This window comes from Erythrolamprus reginae, chromosome Z, assembly GCF_031021105.1.
Source record: "Erythrolamprus reginae isolate rEryReg1 chromosome Z, rEryReg1.hap1, whole genome shotgun sequence".
NCBI lineage: Eukaryota > Metazoa > Chordata > Lepidosauria > Squamata > Dipsadidae > Erythrolamprus > Erythrolamprus reginae.
The window spans coordinates 123,207,027-123,222,472 of NC_091963.1; the positions used below are offsets into that span (position 1 = coordinate 123,207,027).

The 15,446-nt window shown below is 38.4% G+C and overlaps 3 protein-coding genes across 3 annotated transcripts; 2 read left to right on the forward strand and 1 right to left on the reverse strand.

The window, feature by feature from the left end:
- Window positions 1–2,233: 2,233 nt before the first annotated feature.
- On the forward strand, window positions 2,234–3,181 carry LOC139175902 (olfactory receptor 5F1-like). Its single transcript, XM_070767281.1, has one exon. It carries the CDS (start codon window positions 2,234–2,236, stop codon window positions 3,179–3,181), a length of 948 nt encoding a protein of 315 aa, XP_070623382.1.
- Window positions 3,182–7,771: 4,590 nt separating this feature from the next.
- On the reverse strand, window positions 7,772–8,707 carry LOC139175910 (olfactory receptor 14I1-like). The gene has a single exon (XM_070767298.1). The coding sequence runs from the start codon at window positions 8,705–8,707 to the stop codon at window positions 7,772–7,774; it is 936 nt and encodes a 311-aa protein (XP_070623399.1).
- Window positions 8,708–14,486: 5,779 nt separating this feature from the next.
- On the forward strand, window positions 14,487–15,446 carry LOC139154035 (olfactory receptor 14A16-like). Its single transcript, XM_070728462.1, has one exon. It carries the CDS (start codon window positions 14,487–14,489, stop codon window positions 15,444–15,446), a length of 960 nt encoding a protein of 319 aa, XP_070584563.1.

Consider the following 15,446-nt stretch of genomic DNA (forward strand, 5'->3'; position numbering starts at 1 on the left):
GAGCAAATTACTAGTTTCTAGATGGAGAGTAATTGATTTGTTTATAATTGATTCCATGACTTTGCATGGGACTCAGCATAGTGAAATTAGTCTGTAGTTATCGACAAGAGAGAGGTCTCCTTTTTTGAAGATGGGGATGACCATTGCTTTCGACCATAGCTTAGGAAGTATGCTGGTTCTGAAAGATTTTTGGTTCAGCTATGGCAGAGGAGAGCTTTTTTAGGAAGTAAGCACATAGACCATCTGGTCTAATTGATAGAGAAGGTTTAAGGTCATGTAATGCTTTTTCAACTCGGTCTTCAGTGAAGTCTACTTGGGTTAGGTCGTTGAGGGAGTTTGAGGTGTGATTGATGAAATTGGGGGATGAGCCATTGCCGTTAACAAAGACAGAGCCAAAGAAAGAGTTGAGGAGGTTGGCTTTGGATGAATCATCATGGTATTCTTTGTTGTTGGGTCCTTTGAGAGGTGGGATGGGTCTAGAGTCTTTGAGTTTATTGTTGACAAAGTTGTAGAAAGCTCTATTAGATTTGGTCGTAGGAGGTTTTTCTCTTGTTTGCTGTAGTAGTTAAGGCATTCTGCTCTAATTTGATTTCAAATGCTTTTATATCGGCTTTTGAATTTGGAAACTTGTCGTTTTTTGTTTTTCCTAGACATTGTTTTTTTCTACATATTGCCCATACTGAAAATGATTTCTGTCTCTCATATTATGTCTTATTGCATTTGTTTTAAACTGGTTTTGTTGTTTTTCAAAACAATCCTAACATTTTCATACATCTTTTATCTTTGTGATTACACTATAAGGTAGACTACACTTTGATCTTGGTGTCCCTTACTGAAAGCATTGCAACCAGCTTTTCCTAAAGTCTTTTTTTTTCTGCCCCAGAGCTGCTTCTAAAAATTAGCAGAAGTAGATCATGATGAAATGCCAGTGGGATTGTTGTATTTTATCTCTCTCTCTGATACAGTGCTTTTCAGAGTAGACTTGGGTTTTCATGTCCTGAGGTCTGGACCATAAGAAAAGATGGACCCCATTTACCTGATCCAAATATTTATTATGGTAACTTTTCATAATCAAATTATAAGATTGTCCAAAGCACCTGAAGACAGGAGAAAAAGCAATGGATGGAAATTAATCAAAAAGGAAAAACAACTTAGAACTGAAAGAGAAATTTCCTGACAGTTAGAACAATTAACCAGTGAAACAATTTGCTTCCAGAAGATGTGGGTGCTCCAATATTGGAGGATTTTAAGAAGAAATTGGACAACCATTGGACAACCATTTGCTTGAAATGAATATTAGATTTTTTGCTTGATCAGAGATTGGGCTGGAAGATTTTGGAGGTCTCCTGTAACTCTGTTATTCTGCTCTACCAATAAAGCAAAAGAGGGGGAAAGGCTCTAGCTCTTTTTTCTAGAATTACTGAGTTGTTCTAGAATTACTGAATGACACTAAGATGCTGTGTTTATATAATTAAAGATTAAATATTCCATATCCCCCTGCCTGATATTTAGATTCCTGAAGAATCTACCAGAAGTCTCTCACTTTTAAAAGGTAAGTTTATGGGAACTGCTTTTCTGTTTCTGTAGTGTTTTTTGGAATATCCTTCTCCAGACATTCAATTACCTCCCCCTCTATTAGCTTTTTATACATTACTGAAAACAGAGTTATCTAGGAAAGCTTTTTGACTAGTGCATGAATTGCAAATTTACAAATAAACAAAACAAAAATAAGTACTAAAAGTTTTCAGTTTCAATTTCTACAATCTATTTGTAGAATAAAACTTTCAGATTCATCTAATCAGTTGTGAAATACTCACAAAAATGACAAATGGAAAGAATTTGAAATTAACAGGTTCTCTAGCCTTACTTCATATTACTTAAGGTTTACTGGTTTCTAATAGTAACTGTGACTTGTTCATCAAGAACATGAACAATATTTTGGATCAGTTTAACATCTTTTTGCAAGAGATTCCCAAAGCGGGAGGTTTTAATATTCGACTGTAAATTGGCCAGTGGCTTGCCAGCTCAGTACAGCTGAGTTTTTATCCTGATCTAGATCTGCTGCCTATATGTGAAGCTGCTCTGAGGATAAGAATGCACAAAATTGATTTATAAATTAACTATTAATCAACACAGGTTTTTTTCCACTGTCACTTTTGGGGAGTACCAGCATTGGTTGTTAAAACAGCTGAGAACTCTTCAAGCCCAAGAAGCTGAAATAACCTGACAAAAGATGGACTTCAGACTGACAGAAAATCAGAACCAGACAAGTGTCACAGAATTTCTCTTAATGGGTTTCTCTATTAATCCAAGCAACCAGACTACTCTCTTTGTCATAGGTCTGTTTCTCTATTTGTTTACTTTAACTGGGAATCTAATCATCATTACACTGATTGGGATAGATCAGCAACTCCAAACTCCAATGTACTTCCTTCTTGGCAATCTCTCTTTTGTTGAGATCTGCTACATTTCCACTACTCTTCCCAAAATGCTATGGGATCTCTTGTTAGGGGACAAAACCATTTCCAATGTAGGTTGTGCACTACAACTGTATTTCTTTGGTGCTTTAGGAGCTACAGAATGCGTCCTTCTCTCAGCCATGGCATATGATCGTTATGTAGCTATCTGCCAACCCTTGCACTACACTATTTTAATCAACCGAACAATACGTCTACGTTTGCTGGCAGCCTCCTGGAGTATTGGCCTCTTGAATTCCACTATTACTACAGCCATGGTCTTTTCTCTGAATTTCTGTCACTCCAATAAAATTAAACACTTTTTCTGTGACATTCCTCCCTTACTACGCTTATCTTGCTCTGACATCTTTGTTAGCCAGATGGTGACTTTCACTTTGTCTGGTGGCATTATGATTCTGTCATTCAGCCTGATCCTTCTTTCCTACATATTCATTGTCTCCTCTGTCCTCAAAATTCACACTGCTCATGGTAGGATCAAATCCTTTTCCACCTGTGGATCACATCTCACCGTGGTAAGCATATTTTATGGCACCATTATCTACACCTATATACGTCCTTCATCTGCTCATTCTATAGAAGAAGATCCCCTAATTTCAGTACTATATGCCATCATTACACCACTTCTTAACCCACTGATTTATAGTTTACGAAACAAGGAAGTGCAGGGGGCACTTTGGAGAGCTCTGGGGAAGAGCAAGTTATAGTTATTATAACTGAATCAAGACTCATATAAAATCATTAAAATAATTGGTGTAAAAAAAATCATGTTTTATCTTTAATTATTTTTAATAATGCAGTTTAAATAATAAACTAATTTACAATAGATACCATATGGTTTTTATTGTTACAGCTAATAGGAGTAACATTTGCCTTTTCCAACTATTTCCATCTCTTTCACAAATTGGCCCATTTTTCTATGTGTGTCTGTGCATGTGTATACATATGTATGTGTGTGTGTGTGTGTGTGTGTGTGTGTGTGTGTGTGAGTGAGTGAGTGAGTGTGTGTGTGTGTGTGTATGTATGTATGTATGTATGTATGTATGTATGTATATGTATATTTTCATGGATATAGGTAGGTGGGTCTTGGCATATTCAGGTCTTTTCCCATATAAGATTGATAGAATCTTGGTGGTATTTCAACGAGGTCCCATACGCCATCTTCAGGATGGTGCTCGTGCTTTGGTGAACAAAGTCTGAACAAGCCTGCTGTTTCTGTCTGAAAAAAAGCTTATCCAGTGCGGTCTGTGGCCCATCTAGTCTTGGAAAGGAACACCTGCTTCCAGGGTGAAAGCTATTTCCTGTATACAAAGAGAGGGGGGCTTCTGTACCTGTCTGAAGAAAAGTTCTCCCATGAGGTCTGTGGTCCTTCTAGTCTTGGAAAGCAACACCTCTTCCAAGGTGAAAGCTATGTCCTGTATCCAGAGAGAGGGGGGATCCTCCTGTTCTTGTCTGAAGAAAAGGTCTCATGTGCGGTGTAGGAAACTTCTTGTCCTGGAAAGCAACACCTGGTTCCAGGACCAAAGCTATGTTTTGTATTCTGAGGGAGGGGGACTCCTGTTCCTGTCTGAAGAAAAGGTCTCCTGTGCAGTCTGTGGTCCTTCTAGTCTTGGAAAGCAACACTTGCTTCCAGGGCGAAAGCTATTTCCTGTATCCAGAGGGAGGGGGGCTCCTGTTCCTGTCTCAAGAAAAGGTCTCCGGTGCGGTCTGGGAAACTTCTTGTCCCAGAAAGCAACACCTGCTTCCAGGGCGAAAAATATTTCCTGTATCCAGAGGGAGGGGGACTCCTGTTCCAGTCTGAGAAAAAGTTCTTCGGTGCAGTCTGGGAAATGTCTGTTTCCGGAGTCAAAGCTATGTTGTGTATCCAGAGGGAGGGGGACTTCTGTTCCTGTCTGAAAAAAAGTTATCCCATGCAGTCTGTGGTTCTTCTAGACTTGGAAAGCAACACCTGCTTTCCAGGGTGAAAGCTATTTCCTGTATCCAGAGGGAGGGGGGCTCCTGTTCCTGTCTGAACAAAAGTTCTCCCATGTTGTCTGTAGTCCTTCTAGTCTTGGAAAGCAATACCTGCTTCCAGGGCGAAAGCTATTTCCTGTATCCAGAGGGAGGGAGACTTGTCCAACGAGCAGATTGGTTGGGTGGAAAAAGTTCATGTAAAAGTGATAAACCAAGCCATTACAGTAATTAAAAAGTGCAATGTTTGTTTATTTGTTTAATTGGATTTGTATGCCACCCCCTTTCCGAGGACTCATGGCGGCTCACAGCATATACAAAAAAACCCACCCCAATAATATCAATCCAATTAATTAATTTATAATTAATACTACATTAAAACAACCGTTTAAGTTAAATAAAAAAGGGAAACCTATCAAACCAATCATTCAACACTCATACTTAAACATTCATAGGTTAGGCGGAAGATTTAAAAGTCCCAAACCTGGCAGGAAAGATGAGTTTTTAAGCTCTTTCGGAAGGCAAGGAGGGTGGGGGCAGTGCGAAACTCTGGGGGGAGCTGATTCCAGATGGTCGGGGGTCCCACAGAGAAGGCTCTTCCCCTAGGTCCCGCCAACCAACATTGTTTTGTCGACGAGACCCTAAGGAGGCCAACTCTGTGGGACCTCACCGGTCGCTGGGATTTGTGCAGCAGATGGTGGTCTCGGAGATAATCTGGTCCTATGCCATGAAGGGCTTTATAGGTCATAACCAACACTTTGGATTGTGCACAGAAATGGATCGGTAGCCAATGCAGTCCACAGAGTAATGGCGAGATGTGGGCATTTCTTGGAAGGTCCAAGACTGCTCGTGTGGCTGCATTCTAGACGAGTTGAAGTTTTCAAACACTCTTCAAAGGTAGCTCCATGTAGGGAGCATTGCAGTAGTCGAACCTCAAGGTGATAAGGGCATGAGTGATCGTGAGCAAAGACTCCCTGTCCAAATAGGGCTGTAACTGGTGCACAAGGTGGACCCGGGCAAACACCCCCCTCGCCACAGCCGAATGATGGTTTTCTAAAGTTAGCTCTGGATTGAGGATGACGCCCAAGTTGCTAACATCACACATGGACCAAAAACCCTCAGTGTTCAGTCTGTTGTTACTACTGCCCACAGTGGCCAGTGACTCAGCGCACCACATAGCACATGCCCTCCAATCACACAGGATTGCTGTACAAAATCTTGTGGGTGGCTGCTGTTGCGTCCTCCTGCTACTCTGCAACCCCCTGTTCACTCTCTTGCAAATTTAATTTGTGGGCAACCATAGGGCCGCCTTCTTTCTCTGCCTTTCCTTTTTCTGTGTAATCTGAAACCTCTACGCTCTCTGTAAATTTAATTTGTGAGCAACCGTAGGGCCACCTTCTTTCTCTGCCTTTCCTTTTTCTATGCAAGACAGCCACTTGCACTGTCTCTCAATTTAATTTGTGGGCAATCACAGGGCCGCCTTCTTTCTCTGCCTTTCCTTTTTCTGTGTAATCTGAAGCCTCTAGCGCTCTCTGTAAATTTAATTTGTGGGCAACTGCAGGGCCGCCTTCTTTCTCTGCCTTTCCTTTTTCTATGCAAGACAAAGCCACTAGCGCTGTCTCTCAATTTAATTTGTGGGCAATCACAGGGCTCCCTTCTTTCTCTGCCTTTCCTTTTTCTGTGTAAGCCGAAGCCCCAAGCTGCTACTACTACTGGTGACAGAGGCCAGAGACCGATAGCACCACAGAGCGCGTGGCCTTCTATCACATGGGGTTACTGTGAAAAAGGTGATGCCTGCTGCATATCGGATTGCTGGGTAAAAGCTGGTGGGTGGCTGCTGTTGCCTCCTCCTGCTATTCTGCATCCCCGTTCACTCTCTTGCAAATTTAATTTGTGGGCAACCACAGGGCTGCCTTCTGCGGCTCTATTCTTTAAAAGTTCAGGGTTCGCGTTCAGGTTCAGGGTTCGGTGATGTCACCCAAATTTTTTGCAACATTCGCCCAAATCTGCCAAAGTCGAACTTTGTTGGTTTCGCCCATCACTAGTTGTTATTAGAAATTTTAAAATACATTCCCTACTCAATTCATTTATTCCACTTCTTTCATTATGAAAGGAAACTAATATTTTTAAAGGGCATAAATCTTCTATAAAAATATTCCTTAGAAAAAATTATAAGAAAGCCCAACTTTGATATCTAGAGCTGGAATAATTTAGGAGACCTGTATATATTGGTATCCATTCATGACTATACACATACTCAAACAAACAAACAAACATGAATTTTTGGTAATCTTTGGTTAACTCATGTCACTAGCTTTATATATCTTTTGCACACAATTATCCGATAAAGTAACTGATTCTTTTTTGATTGCCCCACATAACATTTATTTATAAACTTTATTGGTCACCCATTTTATCATATGGTAACTCTGGATGGATTACAATTACATATACAGTAAAGTATAAAATGTTCAAATCAGACATTAAAACCCAATTAATGTTTAATTTAAAACCCATTTCCCTTATACATTGTTTGGTTACATTAGTTTGTTTCTTATTACAATTTCATATTTCCAAAAGGAAGTTAACTTGAAACTACAACATATGAAAATAATTTATTGAAAGGTATCTTCATAATCCCAATAGAATTGATGCTGTAAGAGATGCAATATGGTAAAAAATTATTTTGTCAGATGCAAGGGGGCATAATTTATAATATATAAAAAGAACCTATGTGTGTGTGTATGTGTGTGTGCATGTGTGTATATATATATATCTCTCACATGTTTTTGCTGAATTTTTAAAATTAAGGGAGACTAGGATAACACTATTTCAGTCTTGTTATGGCCTCATCAGCTAGCCATACCCTTACTGGGATTATATATATATATATATATATATATATATATATATATATATATATATATATATATATATATATAATCCCAGTAAGGGTATGGCTAGCTGATGAGGCCATAACAAGACTGAAATAGTGTTATCCTAGTCTCCCTTAATTTTAAAAATTCAGCAAAAACATGTGAGATATATATATAAATATATGTATGTATCAAATGTTTTTAGCTGAAATTTTAAAATTCAGGAAGACTAGGATGGTACCGTTTCGGCCTTGTTCTAGCCTCATCAGCTAGCCACACCCTTCCTTACTGGGATTCGATCTGGCAGCTTCTGCCTTGTAAGGCAGAGAATTAACAGTTGAGCCACCAGACCTGATCCCTCCAGCTCTGTACCAGGGAGTGTATATATATGCAATTGGAAATGCTTAATCAGTTAACGTAAGCTGAATTTCAAAATTAACATGACGAACAAATTGGTATGTCAAAGGGAAATTAACATTGTTTGCAAAATAATCTCCAACCAAGCAATTTCAAAAAGGCAGCTTTCACATCTTTGTTCCTCATGCTGTAGATTATTGGATTCATTAATGAAGGCACCATAGTATATAGTGTGGTAAATACTTGGTCCAATCTGGATGGAAATTTAGCAGGTAATATCAGATGAGCTAAGAGACTACTCCCAACGAATAGGGAAACAACAATTAGGTGGGGGATGCAAGTGGAGAAGGCCTTTTCTTTTTTCTCAACTGAGGGCATACTCATCACTGTAGTAAAGATAGATACATAGGTCAACAAAATAAATAAGAGACATCCAACTCCTAAGCATGAACTAAAGACAAGAATCCAGGTTTCACTGAGGTAAGAATCAGAACAGAAGAGCTTGATCAACTGTGGAACTTCACAGAAGAACTGGTTAATAATATTGGAGCAGAAAGGCATTGAAAAAATATTCCCTGTGTGTAAAGCTGAATGCAGAAATCCAACCACCCAGGCCCCTCCTGCCATTTGGAAGCAAGTGGGCCACTTCATTATGGATGCAAAGTATAATGGGAAACAGATAGCAATGTATCTGTCATAAGCCATGATCGTGAGAAAGAATAAATTTGATGACAGGAAAGAAACATAGAAAAACACTTGTGTCATACATTCAAAATACAAAATCAGTTTTGAATTCATGAAGGCATTAACTATAGCTTTGGGCATAATGGTAGAGGTGACACCAAGATCACCAATAGCTAAATTGATTAAAAAGAAATACATTGGAGTATGCAGATAGTGGTTGAATAGTATTAAAAAAATAATCAGAAGGTTTCCCACCAGGACAAAGAGATACATGATGATGAAGATGGTGCTGTATAAAATTTGAGTTTCTTGATTTCCAGAAAATCCAGCAAGTACAAAATTTGATATGTTTGTAAGGTTAGACATGACAATATGCCACCCCTGTAGAAAGATAAAAACTAAATTATATATGGATTTCTTTCACATTGTATAGACTACTTCCACTTAAAAGGAACAATAAGAGTTTTTAATTCTCTACTAGTATGTACTTTTTTCTAATATGCTTAAAGTACAGTATATGCTTTGGGAAGATATAACTATAAAAGTGGCTTACACCATATTGAAATTAATATATTAATTTTAAAAAAAACCAGTATAACTACATAAACCCGCACTTGCCTTACCTTTTTTTTACTCCATTATATGGGAGAATTCTTTTTTCACTTGAATAGATATATTGTTATTCTTCCCTAAATTGAATTAAATTAATGCATATAAAATGGTAGATTTATTTCTAGATTTCTTGCATGCTCCATATTTCCTTACATGCTCACCTTCAGCCTTCACTCAACAAACTATAACCAGCACATTTCTTGTTGCAGATTCAATGTGACTCCATTGAGGTAGTCTTAGGATAGCTGGTTTTGAGGAGCAATGAATGATAGACATATACTGTCTATCTGGATGACCTTGTATTTTCTAACTGTAACACGCCACCTTCTGAATTTGTACTCTAAGGTTACCTTTAATGTCAATATTGGAATTGGTTTGATGGAACAATCTATGAGCCCAAATAAATAAATACAGAACTGTTCTCTATGATATCATGTCGGAAATTTCATGAGACCATGTAGAGTAACCTCAACATTTCAAAATAACTCCCACATGAAATAATAAGGCAATGCTAATTGCATCTGTGCAGAAGGGAATGATCACACAAAACAGTTTGGGTGAGGGTAATGTAGTTATTCAACTTAATTGCCAAGGGCATTGTATTTGCCTACATTGTAAGGAAATATACTGCTCAAAAAAATAAAGGGAACACTCAAATAAGATATCCTAGATCTGAATGAATGAAATATTCTCATTGAATATTTTGTTCTGTACAAAGCTGAATGTGCACAACAGCTTGTGGAATTGATTGTCAATCAGTGTTGCTTTCTAAGTGGACAGTTTGATTTCACAGAAATTTGATTTACTTGGGGTTATATTGGGTTGTTAAGTATTCCCTTTATTTTTTTGAGCAATGTATATAGATTCACAGAAGTTTACTGACCATTATTATCATCTGTGACTGATTAAATGTCTGTATTTTCAATGTCCACGACAGTTTAATCAGATGCCAACATTAGAATGAGCATCTACTGTATGTAGCTTCTGTTTTTCAAAAGGATGCCCATTTTTTCCCTCACTGTTTTCATTAGGAAATTTATTTTCTCCTGGATTATATAAATTTTTGAGGAACACACTGTTAATAAATTATTTGTACTTATTAAAAATAGAACCAAAAACAGGAAACTTGTTATTAATCTCTAATCAGAAAATAAACAAAAACAATGTATCTATGATTGTGACATTTATCTGAAAATTTACCAAAAATTTACTGAAGAAACTGCACTGGGAAAGAGCTAAAATATTGTTCTGTCTCAAATAGTTCCTCACAGCTCCCATCTTTAAAACTCCAAATGGAAGATAATTTCATGACATAATGTACAACTTGAAAGATTCTAGACATACATTACTGTAAGCAGTAATGGGCAGCCAAATTTTTTACTGCAACACTGTGGGTGTGGCTTATCTTGTGGGTGTGGCTTAATGGTCATATGACTGGATAGGAAGGGCTTGCCAGCCATGTGACCAGGTGGGAGTGGCTTGAATGATCATCATTGTTCCAGTGAACTGTTAAGTCCTTGACTTACAATCTTACCAGTGTCACTCACTGGGGTGACAATTTGCTTCGTGTTTCCCACCCTCTCCTTCCTGAGTTACCCCCCCCACCTCAGGCTGGGTAACTAGATGAATGGGTGCTGGCAGAAGAATAAATGCTGCCAGTGCCGCTTCCACACACGCCTTCTGCTTGCACCTCAGGCTGAAGGGGAGCTGAGCAGAAGAGAGGGAAGGTCGTCTGAGGCCAAGAAGGAGGAAAGAGGAAAAAAGCAGGAGTGCAGGCGCAGCAGCAGCAGGGAAGAAAAGGAGAGCTGAGCCTAGACCAGTAATCCAGGAAGTGACAGCCACTGATCAGCTGGAGCTGCACATGCATCTTCATTTCCGCCGGTGGAACTGTGTTCCACTCTGTCCTGCCTGCTGCCCACCCCTAACTGTAAGGTATCCCTAGGTGAAATTCATTTTTATTTATAACATTAGTATCGGGTGAAATCCTACCAGTTAGGGTCAGTTTGCCCAATATATTACTGATTCACCTGAACTGGTAATTTTAAAAAAAGCTTTAATTTTTTAAAAAGGTTCCGACGATCACGTGGCACAGTTGATTGTCACACAGGTGACTGTTAGAACATTAAAAAACCTTTTAAAGCATTTTTTATTACCGGTTCGGGAGACTTGAAGGTAGCAGGCTTACCTGTGACCTAATTTGCCAACAGAGCCAACAGCATGGGCTCCGCCAAGGGTCATGAGTAGTGTTGGGTGAACCCAACGAAGTTCGGGTTTTGGTTCGGCACCCAGATTTTTTAAAAAAATTGTGTTCAGCGTTCGGGAAAGCATTGGGAAGCGTCGCCGCCCAGATGTCACCTTCCAGAACAGCTGGGGCACTTCCCAGCGCTCTCCTGAACCTGAACCCAAACCCGAACTTTTGCCGAACTTCCGAGTTCGGTGTTCAGGAGACTGCCAAGAAGTTCCCCAGAACAGCCGTGGAGCTGTCGGCCGGTCGGGAGGCACAAAAGGAGGTTGGGAATCCCACAAGGGGATTCCAGGGGCGGAGCTTTGACATCACTGAGACATCCTCCCTGGAGTCCCCATTTCAGCCAGCCAGGAAGGACGTCTCAGTGACATCAAAGCTCCACCCCTGGAATCCCCTCATAGGATTCCCCACCTCCTATTTCACCTCCTGACCGGACGACAGCTCTCCGGCTATTTCAGAAGGTGACAGCTGGGCGGGGGCACTTCCCAGCATTCTCCGGAGCCCGAACCCGAACTTTTGCTGAACATCTGAGTTTGGCATTCAAGAGAGCACCGGGAATCGCAGCTGCCCAGCTGTCACCTTCAGAAACAGCCGGGGTGCTTCTCGGCAGTCTCCCAAACGCTGAACTTGAAAGTTTGGCAAAAGTTTGGGTTCAGGCTCCGGAGAATGCCGGGAAGCACCCCAGCTGTTCCGGAAGGTGACAGCTGGGCAGCGGCGCTTCCTGGCGCTCTCCTGAACCCGAATCGAAACTTTTGCCGAACTTTTGCAAAAATTCGGGGTTCAGGTTTGGTATACCGAACCATGCAAAGTTCAGTATGAACCCAAACTTTGTGGGTTCGGTTCACCCAACACTAGTCACGAGAGAGGAAAAATATGATCTTGTGCACTTCTCATTTCATGGAACTGGGCAGTTTGTATTATTAACATACATTTGCTTTGCTTTTATTAATATAAATTTACTCCATTGAAAGTACCCTGCTTTCAATAGAAAACTAATAGATGATTTGGATTAGAAATCATGGTATTCCAAAATACTATAAGGGGCAAATGCAATAATAAAACTTATTCTGACATATACTACACACATTTCAAATTTATGCATACTTCACCTACTTCAAAATGGAAAATAATTATTCACATTGGGAGCCAATTTCTGAAATTATAAATGAAGTAATTCATATAATCTCTTAATCAGACTCCGAAAGATCTTGATTATGATGATTTTTATATTAGGTGCAAGAAGTAAGTAGGGATGTTCTTTTCAGTTTATAAAGTATATTGTAAATCTGATCTTCTTGTAGAGGAGGTTTCTTCATGTAGTTTACCTCACAAGGCTGACAAAGATGGAATCTCTTAAAAGAAAAATTTAAAATAGAGCCCTGTCCAATTGTCTTTCCTTTCCCTTTTATCATATATATTCTTTCCTTCACACCTACTTCTCTTCCTCTTTACTTCCTATCTTTTATATATCACTTAATGTCTATTCCCTTTCATATGTATTGTATATTGGACAAAGAATAAATAAATAAAAAATAAATAAATAAAACATACTGTAGAAGATATCTCACACATAACTTCTCACAATTCATATTGGAACATGGATAACAGAAACTGCTAATTGCTAATCATATTAACAAGATGTTTATGTTAACATTTTGCATAACTTTGATTGTGTGCTCTTATTCTATGTAATGAGGTCTTGAGGGAAAAAATAAAATGATCAATATGTTTGCTAAATATACATCTTTTCTACCGATGATATATCAGTACACCTGTGCTCAACAAAAGTTGGACAGTACTTATCCAATACTGAAGCCTTATTTCAAAGTCTAAAAGGTGTTCATCCAAGCCACAAATTCTATGAAGAAAGGTAGTAAGTTGTTTTTATAGTGAACATTTAGTGGAAAGTCATATCCTGCTTATAAGAGCAAATTGTCATTTAATTAAACATTTGTGACGACTATTTGTTATCTCAATTCTGTAATGTTAACATTGAGAAGAGAATTTAACAATATCATAAACTTCTGATTTAATATATTATGTGAGTTAGGGGATGAAACAAAGGGGGACAATTTTGAGAAGCTTAGATGCAAAAAATATGCTTAATTAAAATGATGAGTATTTGTGTGTAGAATGGGATTTTATATGCTTGTTAAGCAATGAAACTAATGTGTATTTTAAATGATAATATCTCTCCTTTATGCTGATATCTGAAAAACAATTACATTTATGCGGTGTAGAAATATAGAAAGTATTGGAAAATCTGATCTCTAATAGCTGAGTTAATATCTCTGACCTCATTTTTAGATCTATTTACATTTAAGGGACAATGTATGGTGGCATTTCTGTAACTCTTTCATCATTCATATGCTACTAAAATTCTTATTGCTATAATTTTTATTTGGACAAAATGGTGTACTGTAAGAAAAACATTTTCAACCAAGGTACCTCAAATGGGCTAACTTACAGAAAGTATCCAAAAATCATTCAGTTCCTGGTGTGTATGTGTGTTTTGGTTTGTTTGTTTGTGTGTGTGTTGGGGAGAATGAGAGAGAGGGAAATAAATGACAGACAAGGGGAAATAAAGAAGAAAAAAGAAAGAAAAGAGGGAGAGGAAAAATAGAAAAACAGAAATGAGAGGGGGGAGAGAGAGACCCATTTCCCACAAAAAAATCTAGGAGCCACAAAAGCTGGAGTTCATGTGACTGGGTGGAAGTGACATTGATTTGACCATGCCCACCCAGGTTTTGCGACTCCCATTATTTTCTTTTTTGTGGGAAACAGATCGAAAAGACTCTTTGAGTATTTAAGGTTGCAGACCTCTGATATAGTCTAAAAGTAAATTGCTTGCAAGAGAGGATTTTTTAAAATATTTAATATTTATTCCTGATATCATTTTCTACATAATACTTTAAAGACAAACTGTCAGCCATATAAAAAACATGAGTAAATGAAGTAAAGTGGGAGGAAGAAGCTCAAATCAGGTATCAGAATACTTTAAATAATTAGTCTTTTATCTTTCCCAAAAACTATTCTGCTACTGTCTGCCTGCCTCTGTCACTATATCTCTTTGTGAGTATGTGAGGGAGTGCAGGTGCATCTTACACACACTTATGCAATTAGAGGGTGTCCACTATTCATCATTGTAACATTTTTAGTATGTGCATATTTCTAACTTTGAAATATGTTGTCTTTCTTCAATCAAGGGACATACAAAACACACATACATAGTTTTTCTCTAATAACATCTTCTTTCTGTGCTTTTTGCAGTTATGTCATAAGTTAAATATGGAGAATCAAACTACTGTTCCTTACTTTCTGCTTCTGGAATTCTCACAAAATCGCCATCTGCAGCTTCTATATTTCTTCTTATTCTTCATATTATACTTGGCAACAACAACGACAAATCTTCTCATCATTTTTGCAGTAGTTTTTGACCATTGTCTACACAGTCCCATGTATTTCTTTCTAATGAATTTGGCTGTGCAAGATCTGGGCATTGTTTCAGTCATTATCCCCAAATCCATGACAAATTCTCTCATGGACACCAGACACATTTCTTACTTTGGTTGTGTTACTCAAGTGTTTCTCTTTGTCTCCTTTGAAACTTCTGATTTCTTTTTTCTGACAGTCATGGCATATGATAGGTATGTTGCCATTTGCCACCCACTGCATTATGAGATGGTGATGAATTGGAAAGCCTGCACCAAAATAGTGATTTTGGTGGGGCTTACTAGTGTACTCTATGGAATGTTGCACACTACTGGCACTTTTTCCATGCCTTTCTGTTCTAATGTTGTCAGCCAGTTTTTCTGTGAAATTCCACACTTGCTAAAGCTATCTTGCTCTGGATTCAATCTAGTTGAAAATGGGGTTCTTGTGGCCGGTTTCACAGGAGCATTAGGTTGTTTTATTTTGATCACTGTTTCTTATGTCATGATCTTCAAGGCAGTGTTGAGAATCCCTTCTGTGAAAGGAAGGCAGAAGGCCTTTTCCACTTGTCTTCCCCACCTTATAATATTTTCTATGCTTTTGGTAACTTCATGCATGGCCTACCTGAAATCCCCTTCTAAAAGCCCCTCTTACTTAGATTTAACATTTACTGTCCTATATTCCTTACTTCCACCTCTGCTCAATCCAATCATCTATAGCATGAAAAATAAGAATATTAAACTTGTCCTGTTTAAACTATGGAAATCCTTTACATTTTTCTTTACCTTTTTTAAAAAATTGATTGCTTTGCATTGA